General features: G+C 42.5%; 1 protein-coding gene across 1 annotated transcript; it reads left to right on the top strand.

The window, feature by feature from the left end:
* The first annotated feature begins 2948 nt into the window (after positions 1-2948).
* Positions 2949-13683, top strand: tagapb (T cell activation RhoGTPase activating protein b). The gene is made up of 11 exons (XM_070888743.1): positions 2949-3074; positions 3793-3877; positions 5165-5242; positions 5618-5681; positions 6611-6754; positions 7210-7379; positions 7810-7971; positions 8083-8192; positions 8988-9171; positions 11051-11165; positions 11875-13683. The coding sequence occupies exons 1-11, from the start codon at positions 2959-2961 to the stop codon at positions 13245-13247; spliced, it is 2601 nt and encodes an 866-aa protein (XP_070744844.1). The 5' UTR covers positions 2949-2958; the 3' UTR covers positions 13248-13683.
* The last annotated feature ends 3301 nt before the right edge of the window (positions 13684-16984 follow it).

Genomic DNA, 16984 nt, shown 5'->3' with positions numbered 1-16984 from the left:
CTCATCTTGGGGCCCAGAAGGCAATTTAGGTGAGTACTGGTGTTATCTAAACATCACTATGATTGTTCCAATATAATACTTCTATTGATCTCAAAATAAATGACTTGAACCTCTCTCCATATAACCCACTTAAACCCCTCTCTATCTAAACCATTTGAGCTTTTCCCCATATAACCCACCTAAACCCTTCTCCATATAGACCATTTGAGTTTTTCCTCATATAACCCACTTAAACCCCTCTCCATATAAACCACTTGAGTTTTTCCCCATATAGCCTACCTGAGCCTCTCTCCATATAACCCACCTGGGCCTTTCCCCATATAACTGACCTAAACCCCTCTCCAGATAAACTGCTTGAAACTTGCTCCATATAACCTGCCTAAATCTCTCTCTGTAACCTCTCCCCATATAAATTGCTGCTTTAGTGATGTTTGTTGAGAGATAAATGTTGGCTTGGACACCAAGAGAACTCCCTGATCTTCTTCAAATAGCGCCATTGGATCTTTTACATCCACCTGAACAGGCGGACAGGGCATCAGTTGAACGTCTCATCCAAAAGACAGCACCTCCAACAATGTAACATTCCTTCAGTGCTGTACTCATTTCGTGCTCAAGTCCTGGAGTAGTTAAACCCACAACCTTCTGACTCAAATGTGTGAGTGCCACTGTTGAGCCAAGGCTGACATACACTAAGGATTTACTTACTGGTACCATTTTTCAACTTGACTGTTTCTCGGATATTCATTACAAACATACCATATTTGGAAAGTACCTTCTTGTGAAATTATTTTAATTTAGAAAATGTACCTGTTTAGTTTTTACTATCTACTTATTATTTCTGCTTCAGTTTCCTATGTTTTTTTCTGAATAGACCTCCCAAAATATTTGTGAATTATTGCCATGCAGTCATATGATACTTGTGATGCTGAAGTGACCAGCTGAGGATTACATTCAGCAGTCTGTCAGCAATGAACAGCAAGTCACGAGGCCCTTTGGCTAGATCCTCTTCATTGCATGATGACATTAGATACAACGCAACTTTAAAATGATTACATTTTTCACACTTTTACCATGAAAAAATTCCATTGCAGGTGCAGTCTCTCAGCAAGTGAAACAAAAATGTTTACAACACAGCCCATCGAGTCTGCTGGTTCTTTGCTCGAGCAATACAAGACTAATCTCACTCGCTCCTCCAGCCTTGTATTTTTAATTTTTTTTCAGGACGTGGCAAACACATCATCCCTAGTTGTCCTGAGGACATTAAGGGGCCGAAATTGCCCCTTTGCGCAGGGCCAGTTAGAGCTGCCAGTCAGCGCTGACCGTGCGCTAATGAGATAGCACGCGGGCGCTGCAGCCACATCGACCCACGTGGAATTGCCCCTGGGGCTCCACCGGCGAAATGTAGTTAGCGCCGTGACCTGCGATTAGCGCACCACCACGGCACACGCCCAGCAATTATGTCATCGCCGTGCATGCTGACCCCTTTGCACCCCTCGGGCGAAATTGCCTTGTGAGGTCGGCGAGGGGCGATGCCACCGACAGCTTCTCGGGGTGATGAGCTGCGGTGGCTGTGGTGACCCGGCCGTCCTTAAAGGGGAGTTAGTAGCGCGGCAGTCGCCATCTTTTTTCAGTCGGCCTGACAATGGCGGCCGCTGGCCCAGCTGACACCCTCCCTGGTGGCCTAGTGGGCACCACTAAAGAGGCTGCAGAGTTCGCAGCGGCCCTTCCTTTTAAAAGGGGAGGGACATTGTGAGGTGGCAGCGTGACATGGCACGTCCGCGGCGCGCTGATGTGTTGAGCATCGTGCCCCACGAGCGCTGCACAAATGCCATGGGAACGCTCCATTATTGTAGCCAACATTTTTTTTTTAATCAAAGAGCCCAAATCCACAATGTTGCCGTCACTTCCTGCGCTAGCGCAAAAAAAACATTTAGCAAAATGACCGCTCAAAACCCAGCATGGGGCAATTTCGGCCCCTAAAAGTCAATGATATAATGTGGGTCTGGAGTCACATGTAGGCTAGATCAGGTAGAGGTGTTCACTTTCAGCGGCCAGGCCCTAAACTCTGGACTTTCCTCCCTGAAGCTCTCCGCCTCTCTACCTCTTTCTCCTCCTTTCAGACGCTGCTTAAAACCTACCCGTTACCTGCCCTAATATCTCCTTATGTGGCTCAGTGTCAAATTCTGTTTGATAATGCTCCTGTGATGCACCTTGGGATGATTTATTATGTAAAAGGCACTATTATGGGCTGGATTTTCGGTTCTGCTCATTTTGGGGCGGTAATGGTGGTGGGGCGGTAAAGTTTGCGCCCAGGAACACTTTGCGTCCCAGTCAGCAAAATTCATCAGGGCCCTGAGTGTGGGTCAGAGCGCTAAGGGAGGCATTACACACCTCTCTTAGGGCACTAGGTCGGCTGTGCAACTGAAAGTCCCGAGTTAAACAACCGGCCTCGGAGCGCAGTAAGAGAGGCCTGGGGCGGGGGAAAAAACCTGAAAAAAAACAGCAAAAACATTCCCAATACATGGCCCATGCCACCACAACACAAATCGCAAAATCCCACTTTAAAAAGCGGGAGCAGTTCTGAGGAAAGTTACAGCAGCGGAGTGGGAGCAGATCCAAGGAAATTCCCAGCTAAAGTCTCACTCCCAGCCCCGTGTATCAGACAGTAGAGGCTGTCTGCTGTAGTTCCTCTGTCTCTGCAGCTAACCTGAGTGTGTTTTTTTACCTTTGTTTATTAATAACTGATATCACTCTTAACTGAGTGATATAGTGCCATTACGTCTCATTGTTTCCAGTTGTCACGACATTGCATCGTACTGGGTGCTTGCTTTATATGGAAGGAGGAAGTTCTTTCTCAGCTTTGAAACTGTACAGCAAAAAGCCGTGATGTCATTTCCTGTCTGTACTATGAGTATTTCCACCTGCCCACAGCTCCTTTATATAGAGCGTGTGGTACAGATGTACTGTTTAGATTCTCTCTGTTTGTATGATGGATTAGTAGCTGTATGTGATGGTGTTTACTTTACCTGCAGTTCTTCTGAAGTAAAGGAACTCTGGCACAATAATCTCGATAGGTAAGCATTATGTTTATATTAACTGAGTCTACTGGTTGCAGGATTATTCTAACTAGATAAACTGGTAAAATTAAAACCAAAGTGGTACACATGTGGTTGCCTCCGAAGTATTTGACTGCTTTCAGGTTAGCAAGTAGCTCTGTAACATCCTCCAGCCTACAACCCTCCAAAATCTCTGAGCTCCTCCAATTCTGGCGCAAGAGCATCCCTTTCAACTGCTTAGGTCCAAAGCACTGGAATTCCCTCCCTAAACCCCTCCAGCTCTCTACCTCTCTCACCTTCTTTAAGGCACTCTTTAAAACCTATCTCTTTAACCAAGCTTTTGGTCATCTGACCTAATATCTCCTTATGTGGCTTGGTGCCAAATTTTGTTTGATAATGCTCCTGTAAAGCGCAGTGGGATAATTTACTATGCTAAAGGCGCTATATAAATGCAATTTGTTGTTGTTGACATGATGTTATCTATGTCGAAACGTTTAAGAAATGTCCACCAAAAGCTATCTTATTCTTGAACTCACACATCCTCTGATGTTAATAATCTCGATGGGATGTTTTATGGCTGTACCTGCAGAGGAGTAGCAGCATAGATCTGAATAATGTGAGGCACAGTACAATGTGCCTCAATAAACGTGGGCTTTATTCTAATGTGCCATCATTCAGATTGATGTACCAACCTGGGGAGATTTTCCACTGACAGTGTTTGATTCCTTGTCTTTAGGCAAATACAAGAAGCAAAAGATAACGAAGAGCCTAACTTTACATCACTGACAGTACTAATGAAGGTTTTAAGTAACTCTGCTTTGGTAAGTTACAGGGTGTTGTATATTATCAGATTGCTGAGTTGAATCAGATTAACTTTCAAGCCTATTTACTGAATTACCATATTATAAACGTATTCTATTGGTAACTATGGTAAAGAATGTGAGTCAACGAACAGCCTGCGGGATGAGGTCAATTAATAGTAAAAGAGTATGCCCTGAGGGTACTGAAGGGTCATACTGAATCACCAGATAACAGGAAAAAGAAAAACTGAACAGCTCATTTGGTGTCCAAAAGTAATCATCTTGTTCCCTAAACTTTAAAATAACAGTTAATTTTCTTTCTTGTCATCAGACGATTGGATATGTGTCGGCTGCCTTTATTAAAAAAAAGTAAAATGAGAGCAAATGCCTTTGCAAAAGTAGCATTAAATATTAAGTGAACTGTATATAACTGTTTTGCACCCTGTGTGTGTGTGTGTGCGTAGTGACAGTGTGGATGTGAGTGCTCAGCCTCATCGTCCCTGCTGAGCTGACAGGAGTTTAGTGGTGGTATGGAAGTGTGTGTGTTTGGGGTTGTAAGTGTGTTTGTAATTGTGGGTGTATATGTAAGTGTGAGCATGTGTAAAGAGGGGTGCAGCAGTGGGTGTGTGGTATGGGGGTGTAATGATATGTGTATATCGGGGTGTAATGATATGTCTGTCTGTGTATATGGGGGTGTAATGATGTGTGTGGAGGGGTGTAATGACGTGTGTGTGTATGGGCGTGTAATGATGTGTGTGTGTGGGGGGGGGTGTAATGATGTGTGTGTGTGTGGGGGGTGTAATGATGTGTGTGTGTATGGGGGTGTAATGATGTGTGCGCGTGGGGGTGTAATGATGTGTGTGTGTGTGCGCGTGGGGGTGTAATGATGTGTGTGTGTGTGTGGGGGGGTGTAATGATGTGTGTGTGTGGGGGGTGTAATGATGTGCGTGTGTATGGGGGTGTAATGATGTGTGCGCGTGGGGGTGTAATGATGTGTGTGTGTATGTACATGTGTTTCTGTGCGTATATATGCATGTGTGAGAATTGATCATGATCAAGTAGAAACAGATTCGTTTTTGATATTTTTAGGCCATTTATAGGATTAGAACATGAGCTGTCAGTCAAGGAGGGGGCACATTGTACAATGGGGCACAGCCAGCAATGAGGTGGGGGAATAGATGGGGAACAGAAATGAAGGACTACAGAGAAAGATACTAGAGTCTGCCTGCTGTTTTCTAGGGTTTGGAAGTGTAGAGGTATTTATGTGCACATTTACTCAAGGTGATTTTATTTATGTATTTTTAACAGTCGAAAACACTAACTGGAAGCAATATGGAAGCAGCCAGCAAGATGGTGAAGAGAGTACAACAGGAATCAGCAGAGACAGTGAGTAATCGGTGAACTTAAATATCATTCAGATTCTTGTAGCAGCCAGAATGCTGGGAGCGTGGTTTAATCATATTTTCACACTTTTATCTGCGGTGATGAGAGAACATAATTTTGATGATATTACTATTTTTTGTAGTGGGGGATTGGACATATTCTAGGCAAATGTTGACTTGTAATTGGACACTTTTAGATTTTATTTGATACACATTAAAAAATCATGAATGTATTACATTTTGAATATTAAGATAAGGGACTGTAAATAAAGGAAGTATTCAGCACAAGAGATCAGGGTAACATTAAACTGTATCAGTTGTACTTCTGGGTGTGACAGTGCTACACCAGTATCTCACTACAGTCTGTTTTTATCTTTAGGGAGATGCCCAGGATTACCAGTTGATGTTGTCAAACAGCGATGACTTGTCGACTTCCCTGATTGGTGAGTTTGAAAACAAACTAGCACAATTTCCCGCCAGATGTACCAGCCTGTGGTTTTGCCTGCTACTTTTGCGCTGGTGCAAGCAAAAACTAAATTGTTTATAAAGCAGCACACCTCATCGACCTCCTCTTTACAGTATTTGGAGTCATATTAGGAAACAGCAGCTCTTTTGAATCTAACATTGAGAGTTTAATGGTCATAGGTTTTTAAACTAGTCTGTTTAATAGATTCTAAAATAGATTCTAAAGACTAGTTGTAGACAATTTGATAGGAGCCTGTAAAGGACTGGTGAATTAATCCAATAGCGAGTGGCAGTCCATACCAATGTGTTTCTATTTTTTAGATAGTACACCTGTCTGTTAATAGAATTTCACATATGGAAAGGGAATATTGGAAACATTCTATGTTAGATTCTCTTTTGTTATGAGGAAAGTATGTACTTTCCCGAGTAATTTTCCTATGTATTTTCCCGTGTACTTTTCCGGTTTACTTTTCCCGTGTACCTTTCCCATGTACTTTTCTCGTGCACTTTTACAAGTACAGATGCTAGGGTTGTAGCTGAGCTCCTCCCTTTAGATGGAGAATCAATTAATTGTGTAAAGTCAGATTCTTGGTTTAAATTCCCAAGTTTTTCTTTTCAAATGGAAGGTGATCCAAACTAAATTTTAAAATGAAGAATTTTTCTCCTTTTTTTGACTCTTTACTAGGATCATTGTTCAATTTCTGGCTTAAACATTCTGAGAGTTACTTAAGTTTAGGAAATCGCCAGACCATAATGTTGGGAAATCTTCCATCTGTGTTGAGACTGGAGTGTTAGATCTCACTTCTGAGTGTTTCAAAATGCAGAAGAGGGAAGGAGGAAATATAAAAAGAGAAACTGTCCTTTTAAGCTGTGGCAAGTATTCTAACCTCATTGTGTGCACTTGTAGGCCACAAGCACCCCGTTGCCGCTAAAATGAACAAACTGCACAAACTGGCCAAACAACAGGAAAAGTGCGATGTATCAGCATTCAACTTGGAGCGAAAGCCATCAGAGAAATCCCGATGTCCAGTCCAACTTGAACACTCCCAAGGTATGTTGGTGCAAAGTATTTCTGCAAACTCTGCTAGCAATAGAGGGAGAGCTTCTCCCATTTTATAAATGGCTTGGAAGTTTGAAAAATACTTTAATGCATTGCAGAATGAACTGTGCGACCTTTTATTTTGCAAGTGCAGTTCAGAGCACTACCCTTGTTGCGAACGGCATAAAAGAGGGTACGTAAGGGTGCAGGTGCTACTACTGCTTTGTACTGTTGCTTAGTAACTGAGAGGCACACACCCGCTTTGTTGGGCTCCCTACATCATTTCCATAAGGAATTTTCTTGTAATTATTTTGGACCCTATGTACATACACTTTCATCATCATGCAGCTTGATATAAAAATTAGGTACTTTTGAACCCAATGCTTCGATGGATAATATTGCACCGCGTATAGAATGATTCCTGTTACACGGCTAAGTATAACCAATAGCTTTTCTTTCTCCTCCAGTTGAATCAGACTCCGGTTTGAAGCACTGCAAGAAAAGCAAAACGAAAATGTGGACATTTCGCAAAAATTCAGCAAAGAGGGTATCCACCTCTTCTCAGGATGAGGGCCTCTTTGATCGGCATCTTAAAGACATCTGCGATCACGATGACATGCTCGCTAAACCAATCCTTGTAAGTTGACAGTTACAGCTCTTTTTAATCTAATAGAAAGAATTGGAGCTTACCACAGTGAAGAGTGACACTAAATTAAACTGAAGATTGAAGCTAACTCATATTCTAGCAATGCACTCATTATTCTAAGTTGGCATCGGTACATCTGAGTTGGTTCAATAGTCAAATCAAAAATGACATGTAATACTTCATGGTAATGGTCTGTAGAAGCTCAAGTATCCATCCTTCTGGTGTAAACTGTTGAATTCTACAAAGAAAAGTTAGTAAAAGTGTTTGGAAAGATATCACTTTTCTTGAGTGTAGCTCAAATTCAATCAGGATTTTGCAGATCCATGTGAGAGTGAGGAATTGCATACGGAAAGCTGTTTTTAGAGGACATTATTTCATGGACTAATTAAGAATCCTGCTTTTGTGTTTTGTTTCACTTTAGAATATCCTGACTATCCTATTCCAGAAAGGACCCTCATTTGTTGGAATATTTCGAAAGTCGGCAAATGCCAAGGCTTGCAAGGAATTAATTGGAAAGCTAAACACGGCAAGAGAAGTCAACCTGGAGGAGGAGCCTGTCATCCAGTTGGCTGTTGTCTTCAAGGTAGATTAATTTTAAGACTCACTGCTCTAAGTAGGGGAGACTGGACACTTCAATTTCATTACTATTCCATGCTAGTAGTCCCCAGGACCAATTCTAAATATGTGGTTGCAGGATTTCCTACGCCGAATTCCAGATAGTGTGTTGCTGACTGAACTGTATGACAGCTGGATGGCAGCCATGGAAAAGGAGAATGTTAATGAAAGAACAGCAGAGATCAAACTGTAAGTATCACCCTACTGCGAGAAATCAGTCAAGGGCCTCTGATTTGCCCACATCCTGTAATTTGTTCAAATGCCATTGAAACTCTGATGTTGGGCTATGATACCAAATTGTTTTTCAAGTCAAACTTCAGAATATAATCAAAATCTTGTATGTAGCATGCATTTATTGTAACTGCAATACTTCCTATTATACAATTGCCAATATATTTTGTTGATTGGCTCAAAGTAAAATACAGGTAACAGCAAATCAGAATCGAAGAGGGATGGGTACATATAACTAAAAAAGTTAAGAAAGCAGCTAGAAAAATGAGCTGTCTTGGTAGTACATAGTGTGTTGCACAACCACTTGTTATAAACTAGGATATCTTAGTGACTTACAGTGAGCAACACCATGAAGATCTGCTAGTTTTAAAAATTTCAGCAAAATAAGTAATTAAATATAATGGAGTGTATGAGCACGGTATTTTCTCAAATATATCATCAATCACTCTTCTGCTTTTTTTCAAACAAATCACAAGTAATCAATAAAGAGAACTGTTCTGGGTGGCTGACGATTGAATAGGTCTCCAAATAAGGGCATGCATTCTGCACACTGGACTCAAGATATTCTGCCAAACTTTGAAATTCATTACGTTGACTCTGTTCAAACCGGTCAGAAGGCAATAAAACCAATAGCTGGGGATTTCTCAGTGGAAGTTTAGAGAAGTGCAGCTTTTTGGGGGGAAGTATTTAATTGAGTAAGCAAAGCTTCAACCAGCAGCTAACCTAATGGGAACTCTTTATATTTCCACTTAGGCTTGTGACAAAACTTCCAAGCCACAACCGCCTCTTGCTTCACTGTTTGTTTTGTGTGCTGTACTACATCAATAAGCATTCTGAGGTGAACAGGATGGACGCCTACAATCTCGCCATCTGCATCGGCCCAAATATGCTCTGGACCAACAAACCAGCTGAATTACAGAAAGAAGTCTATACAAAGGTAAATATACTGTGTGCTTTTGACCTTGGAGTTTTGTTTGCTATTGGTGCAAAACAAGGCTAGGTTTTGTTTAATCCTATGATACAGTAGGGCATTAAAATTTTTGAGATTACTGGAAAAGACAATTAGGCTCAACAAATGTTTTTTGATAGCTATTCTAGCAGACATTCTAATATGTATCCCTAAAGGCACATTTTTTCCCTAACTAAAGATGTGCCGAGGTTTGGAATTCGGCCACAAATCAGTTGAATGTTAATGACAGCCTGAGTGTTACACTCATCCGAGCAAAACCACAATAACCAAACTTTTCATCACGTCTCCGAACTCTTTGTCAATTCCTTAATCTCTTGTATCTATTATTTTTCTTTCCCTCTAAGAGGCAGCTTGGAACATTTTCTATGTTAAAGGCTAAAAATAGATGCAGGAGATTGTTGTTGTTTGTTCATTGTGTGGTAGTTCCCTTTGATGCTGTAACTATCAATTGCTAATATGGGACATCATAATCTTTTGCACATCACTCACTCTTACTTGATTATTCATCTTTTAGTAGAGTAGAGGATAGAAATTTGGTTGGAGGGTTCCTAAGGTACTAATATTGGGCGGATGCTAAATTTAGCGCTGGGAAATGTTTAGCGACAGGAACAGCAAAATTCAGTTTTCGCGCCCTGAGAGTGGAGCGGAGCACTAAAAGAAGCGTTCCACACTTTTCTTAGCGTGCTAGGCCGGGTAAGCAACTGAATATCCCATGCTAAAGAGACGGCTTCGTAGCAATCTAAGAGACTCCTCCCTGCAAAAAAACCCCCAAAACACAAAAAACATTCCCTATACATTACTCATCCCAAATAAAGTTAAATCGCAAACAAAATAATAACAAATATCAATCGCACTTACTTCATGCAGTCATTCCTTCCCTTAGCACCCCGGGACAGCTTTGCATGCCAGCTTTCTCTGGCAGTGTCACTACGGGGCACCGTGCAAATCAAATTTTGCTTTCGTGCCGATGCCAGGGGCAATGCACACTGGCGCTATGCTCCCGGGCAATACTCCTCAGTGCCGCTGGTATCGGCACACTGAATTTGCTGAGCAGCGTGAATGTCGACGCTCGCGGGTGCAAAGCAGCTTCATAGTGCCCCTCTCAAGGGGCGTTATCCAACCTAATTTCTCCCCCTAGGAATTCTAACAATAAAAGACAATAGAAACATAGAAAATAGGTGCAGGAGTAGGCCATTCGGCCCTTCTAGCCTGCACCGCCATTCAATGAGTTCATGGTACATAAAGCCAATGCAATGTGTGTAAAGCTCCTTTTAAAATGGCATTGGTAAGGAGATGTAGTACATGTGAGAAAGGCTTAATCTGAAAAGTAACCAAAGCTTGGGGGGGCAAGTCATGCAAACTATTAATTGCTGATTAAGTCATTCGCATCTGGGTGATTCGGGCATTGGTTCCTGATGTCAGCAGACTTCTGGAGTACATGGTACCAAAATCGGGATAGAAATGTTTAGATGATGCACAAGGTGAAGGGGGAAGCTAGTTAGGCTAGTAATGTAAGGAAGCTGCTTTGAATTTGTTATAGTGCTAAAAGGGTATTTTGGAGCGAGAAACTTCTAGACACTATCAAATATCAAGGAACAATGAAGGACTGAGAAAGCATACTTTTTGGCATCCACAGATCTTTAAGGGAGTGGTTTTTGCAGAGATTAATTCTTACTGAGTGGTTGTGTCTGTTGTCACCTTTTGCAATCCAATATTTATTTAAAATATCTCCTAAAATATTATAAATTCCAAAAATATTTGTTGGAGAGTTTTCACATCAGGCATTTATTCAGACTAATGATTTGGGTACGATTATTAATCCTAAGCAAATCTATTTTCATTACAGGTTGTGGTTCTGATGCAGTTTCTGATTGAGAACTGTTGTCTGATATTTGGTGATGATATAACCACACTCCTGGGCGAACCAGCACCAGTGCTAACAGAATACACCAATAACTCAGGTATGCAGAACATGCATTAACTTGTGCATCACATTAAGAAAGAGAGTTTGCATTTTATAGAGTGTACGACATCCCAAAGCACTTCACAACCAATGAATTACATATCAAATATAATCACTATTGTACTGTAGTCAAACATAGCAGCCAGTTTGTACACAGCAAGGTCACACAAACAGCAAACAAGATGTTTTTATTTTGTTTCCTGATGGATAAACATTGTCCACGACACTGGGAGAATGCTCCTATTTGTCTTGGAACAGTGCCAAGTGATCTTTTAGATCCATGTAGGTAGGTAGACTGATTAACGCCTCATCCCAAAGATGACACCTCTGACAATGCAGCATATCCCCATTACTGCAATAAAGTTTAGCCTAGATTGTGTGCTCAAGTCCTGCGGAAAGACTTGAAGCCATAACCATCTGACTCAGAGTCAAGAGTGCTGCCAGCTGAACCAAGCTGCCAAAATATAGATATGCAGTAAGTTGATTTTATTGCTTAACTGCAGAATTGCTACTCTCCATGTTTGGAGACCCAAATAGATTGCCATTCAGAAACCTTGCAAATGAGATGTCAAATGCTTCACATCTGACCTTTTGCTTGCAAAGTTCTGATGATTGTCCAATGTTGATAGTCTTGAAAGCAAAAATGGTGGTGGGTAACCAGAGTGATCCATAAAACACAACTGAAGTGTTTGCCATTTTGTTTACAGACATGTCATCTTCTCATCAAAATGACTCTGCCTACGACAGCACTGACCAGGATGATTGGAAAGATGTATGGGATGAAAAAAGGCCACGTGCAAACTCCAGCTCTTATCAATTATCGAGGAGCAATGAAGGGCTGAGAAAGGAGAGAAAGCAGAATGGTCAAATGGACATTGAAGCTGGAGACTGCAGTACAGCTTCTTGCAGCACTGAATCAATGGATGCTATTAACAGAGCACCCTTGAGACTTAGCACGACAACATGTCCATCTGCATACATTATTCAACAGTATACTGGGAGGATAAACAGACGCTGCTCAGAACCAATATTGGCTATCAACTCCAGCCCTAAAAAGATCAACCAGCAGGAATTAGTTGCAAGAAGCCACGATGATTGCTCAATCCCATGTCCTAGCCTGGATTTTAATCGTCAACCAATGAAGAAACAGATATCTGAGGAAAGCTTTACAAAATATCAGTTTAGCAGCAGAAGACCACATTCTGAGCTTTCCACAACCCCCTCCTCGAAGGCTTCTTCAATTTCTTCATTGGCTAGCTTATGTTCAAATCTGTCGGAGAACTCTGTTTTTACCAATTCTCCACTTGCTTCCCCTACCTGTTCCAGTCAGGAGAATACCTCCTTTTCAGAATATCCAGCAAACCTTCAAACAAATTCTATCCAAAGTCCTGATAGCTGTGTGAAGCCCATAAAAGCAAAAGCCAAGATACCGCTAAAGAAGACTCAAAGCTGGGGGCCTACTAGGACATGTAACACAAACCAGGAATCCTGCAAGGAACACTTTCTGAAAGACAACCTGCCTACCTGTGAGACAGTCCATGAGGACCAAGTCAGTGCGAGTGGCATTGCTGGGTATAGGACTCGCTTAATCTCTGTTGATGAGGTCTTTCAACGAGTTGACAGCAAAAAACGTTGTAGCCCACCTTCTTATACTAAAGCTGTTGAAGAAAATAATCTGCCTGTTGCTACAATGAAGGGAATGACAGTGAAAAGCATGAGAAGGTTGTCCCAGTTGGAAGAAACCAAGATGTTTCGTTGCCAATTTGTTGCTGGGCAGAAAAATAGGCCTTGTTCATTAACGGAAGACCTGCTCTATCCTTTATGTCACAATCAGATCACAAACAATTTTGACTCTTGCGATAAACAGGCTCAACCCACATCTGCTAATCAGTGCGAAGCTTTGCACATACATTCTGAAAATGGTTTGCACCCTACAGGACTCGAAATGATGCAGCAGTACAGGGGGAGAGCAATGTCTGAATCTGCAAGCAGGAGCAAGCATGAATGGTCAGACAGATGGTTCAGTCAAAACCTTGAGGGCTACAAACAAATTCAGCATGCTAAAGAGTCTTATGTGTAGTATTTGCACAAACTATATCCTAATATTCTTTCTATGTTAGTGTTCATTTAACGCACAAATACAGTCAAAAAAGCTGTTCCTTATTCATTGTGATGTTCTAATGTTGTCACTTTCAATGTATTTAGTCTCACGGTGCAAAATGGCACTGTAAAATCCCATAATATAAAATAGAGTCTTTGAGACTCCCTGCTTCTAACCAATAGACAATATTGAGAGGAAAATCCGCATGATGCAGTTACAATATGAAGCTGTAGAAAGGATTCGAAGTTATCAATGTGGGTCATATTTGAGGTGAAATCACTGAACGTTGTGCATATTCACATAATAATGTGATCTTCCATGTAAATATTGTACATTGAAGCTATCAGAAGGTTTTATGCACATAATGCAATTGGCAATAAATTTCAACTTCTTTTCACTACAATAAAAAGTATGTTTTTACTGGAGACTGCTCTGTTTGTATTTCATTTTAAATTACTTGCGCTTTGTAAATACCACCATGGTACCCTCAGCCTGTTCGTGGTTTGATGTTCTATGCAAGTCTTCCAAGACATCTGTAACCATTAACAGAGATTGAGATAGTCTGATAAATTGATGCTATCACACTGCGCTGCGATACATCACTTGTGGGGTAAGAATGCTGCTGTACATAGACACATTGGGAGGAATTTTAAACTCGGGGAGTTTGTAAGTTTGGGTGCGGGTAGGGGATGAAAACCAGGATAACTGTGAGCGCATCGGGAAGCAGACTCCAACCCATACTTGCGTGTTTAACGCGCGCGCATTAGCCTGCTTCCGCGCACCTCCTCAGGAGAGACGAGTTGCATCTTAACATATGCTAGTCGCTCAATTGGAGCGTTTTTCATCTAACTTTCAAATTTAACGGCGCTTCCATGAGTTTCCTGGGCTTCCTGAAACTCGCCAGTGAAGGCAAGGAGGGAGCACAATGGCAATTGAGGGGGCAGAATCAAACTCATGGAAATATTGCAATAGGTACAAAGTACTCACAGCTGCTTTCTTACCGACTAGTGGGAAAGGGTTTGTTCATAGCACTTCTGCTGTGAGTTAACTTTCTACATTTTGGAGGTTTTATGAATCACATCAGGATGGATAGTGATTTGGCTGCCTTTGATTGGACCTTGGACAAAGAGCAATATGACCAGCACCAGCAGCAGCCTGCTATTAAAAGACCAGTAGCCGGACATCAGAGAGAGGACCAGCAGCAGCCTGCTGTTCAGAGACATGCTGAATAACAGAGAGGAGAGCAACAACAGAGAGGGGAGCAACAACAGAGAAGGGAGCAACAACAGAGAAGGGAGCAACAACAGAGAAGGGAGCAACAGAGAGGGCAGCGGCGGCAGAGAGGGGAGCAACAGAGAGGGGAGCGGCAGAGAGGGGAGCGACAGAGTGGGGAGCAACAGAGAGGGGAGCGGCAACAGAGAGGGGAGCGGCAACAGAGAGGGGAGCGGCAACAGAGAGGGGAGCGGCAACAGAGAGGGGAGCGGCAACAGAGAGGGGAGCGGCAACAGAGAGGGGAGCGGCAACAGAGAGGGGAGCGGCAACAGAGAGGGGAGCGGCAACAGAGAGGGGAGCGGCAACAGAGAGGGGAGCGGCAACAGAGAGGGGAGCGGCGACAGAGAGGGCAGCGGCAGAGAGGGGAGAAGCTTTTCGGAGGAATTACCCATGCGACAGGTTTACAGGCAGAGACTAATGTTCATTGAAATGTCAGAACAGCAGTGTTTCAGGAGGCTCAGGTTGTTGTGTCTGATGCTGGTACACATCGCAAGCCTGTGAGAAGCCCTGCTGCTGCTGGACCCGGCGGCCACACATTTCCAGTGTCTGACAAAATGTAAAACTGCCTAGCTATGTCCTGTACACAAAAAGCAGGACAAATCCAATCCGGCCAATTACCATCCCATCAGTCTACTCTTAATCATCAGCAAAATGATGGAAGGTGTCGTTGACAGTGCTATCAAGCGGCACTTATTCACCAATAACCTGCTCTACGATGCTCATTTCGAGTTCTGCCAGGACCACTCGACTCCAGACCTCATCTCAGTCTTGGTCCAAACATGGATAAAAGAGCTGAATTCCAGAGATGAGGTGAGAGTGACTGCCCTTGATATCAATGCAGCATTTGAGTGTGGTATCAAGGAGCCCAAGTAATATTGAAGTCAATGGGAATCAGAGGGAAAACTCTCCACAGGCTGGAGTCATATCTTGCACAAAGGAAGATGGTTGTGGTTGTTGGAGACCAATCATCTCAGCCCCAGGATATTGCTGCAGAGTTCCTCAGGGCAGTGTCCTAGGCCCAACCACCTTCACCTGTTCCATTAATGACCTTCCCTCCATCATAAGGTCAGAAGTGGGGATGTTCACTGATGATTGACAAATTTGCTGGAGTTCTTTGAGGATGTAACAAGCAGGGTGGATAAGGGGGAACCAGTGGATGTGGTGTATTTGGACTTCCAGAAGGCATTTGACAAGGTGCCACATAAAAGGTTACTGCACAAGATAAAAGTTCATGGGGTTGCGGGTAATATATTAGCATGGATAGAGGGTTAGCTAACTAACAGAGAACAGAGAGTTGGGATACATGGTTCATTCTCTGGTTGGCAACCAGTAATTATTGGGGTGCTACAGGGATCAGTGCTGGGACCCCAACTACTTACAATCTATATTAACTACTTGGAAGAAGGGACCGAGTGTAAGTAGCGAAGTTTGCTGACGATACAAAGATGGAAGGAAAAGCAATGTGTGAGGAAGACACAAAAAATCTGCAAAAGGATATAGACAGGCTAACTGAGTGGGCAAAAAATTTGGCAGATGGAGTATAAGTTGGAAAGTGTGAGATCATGCACTTTGGCAGAAAAAAATCAAAGAGTAAGTTATTATTTAAATGGAGAAAGATTGAAAAATGCCGCAGTACAGCGGGACCTGGGGGTACTTGTGCATGGAACACAAAAGGATAATATGCAGGTACAGCAAGTGATCAGGAAGGCCAATGGTATTTTGGCCTTTATTGCAAAGGGGATGGAGTATAAAAGCAGGGAAGTCTTGCTACAGCTATACAAGATTTTGGTGACGCCACACTTGGAATACTGCGTGCAGTTTTTGTCTCCATATTTACGAAAGGATATACTTGCTTTGGAGGCAGTTCAGAGAAGGTTCACTAGGTTGATTCTGGGAATGAGGGGGTTGACTTATAAGGAAAGTTTGGGCCTCTACTCATTGGAGTTCAGAAGAATGAGAGGTGATCATATCGAAACGTATAAGATTATGAGGGGGCTTGACAAGGTGGATGCAGAGAGGATGTTTCCACTGATGGGGGAGGCTAGAACTAGAGGGCATGATCTTAGAATAAGGGGCTGCCCATTTAAAACAGAGATGAGGAGAAATTTCTTCTCTCAGAGGTTTGTAAATCTGTGGAATTCGCTGCCTCAGAGAGCTGTGGAAGCTGGGACATTGAATAAATTTATGACAGAAATATACAGTTTCGTAAATGATAAGGGGATAATGGGTTATGGGGAGCAGGCAGGGAAGTGGAGCTGAGTCCATGATCAGATCAGCCATGATCTTATTGAATGGCGGAGCAGACTCGAGGGGCCACATGGCCTACACCTGTTCCTATTTCTTATGTTCTTATGATTGCACAGCATTCAGTTCCATTCTCAACTCCTCAGATAATGAAGCAGTCTGTGCCCGCATGCAGCAAGACCTTGACAACATTCAGGCTT

This window comes from Pristiophorus japonicus, chromosome 9 (assembly GCF_044704955.1).
Source record: "Pristiophorus japonicus isolate sPriJap1 chromosome 9, sPriJap1.hap1, whole genome shotgun sequence".
Taxonomy (NCBI): Eukaryota; Metazoa; Chordata; class Chondrichthyes; family Pristiophoridae; genus Pristiophorus; species Pristiophorus japonicus.
This window is presented reverse-complemented; position numbering and strand designations above follow the sequence as displayed.

Coding starts and splice junctions, on each gene's coding strand:
- tagapb (XM_070888743.1), top strand. CDS start 2,959: ATGTACTGTTTAGATTCTCTCTGTTTGTATGATGGATTAGTAGCTGTA. Junction 7,380..7,809: donor TGCTCGCTAAACCAATCCTT/GTAAGTTGACAG, acceptor GTTTCACTTTAG/AATATCCTGACTATCCTATT. Junction 7,972..8,082: donor AGTTGGCTGTTGTCTTCAAG/GTAGATTAATTT, acceptor ATGTGGTTGCAG/GATTTCCTACGCCGAATTCC.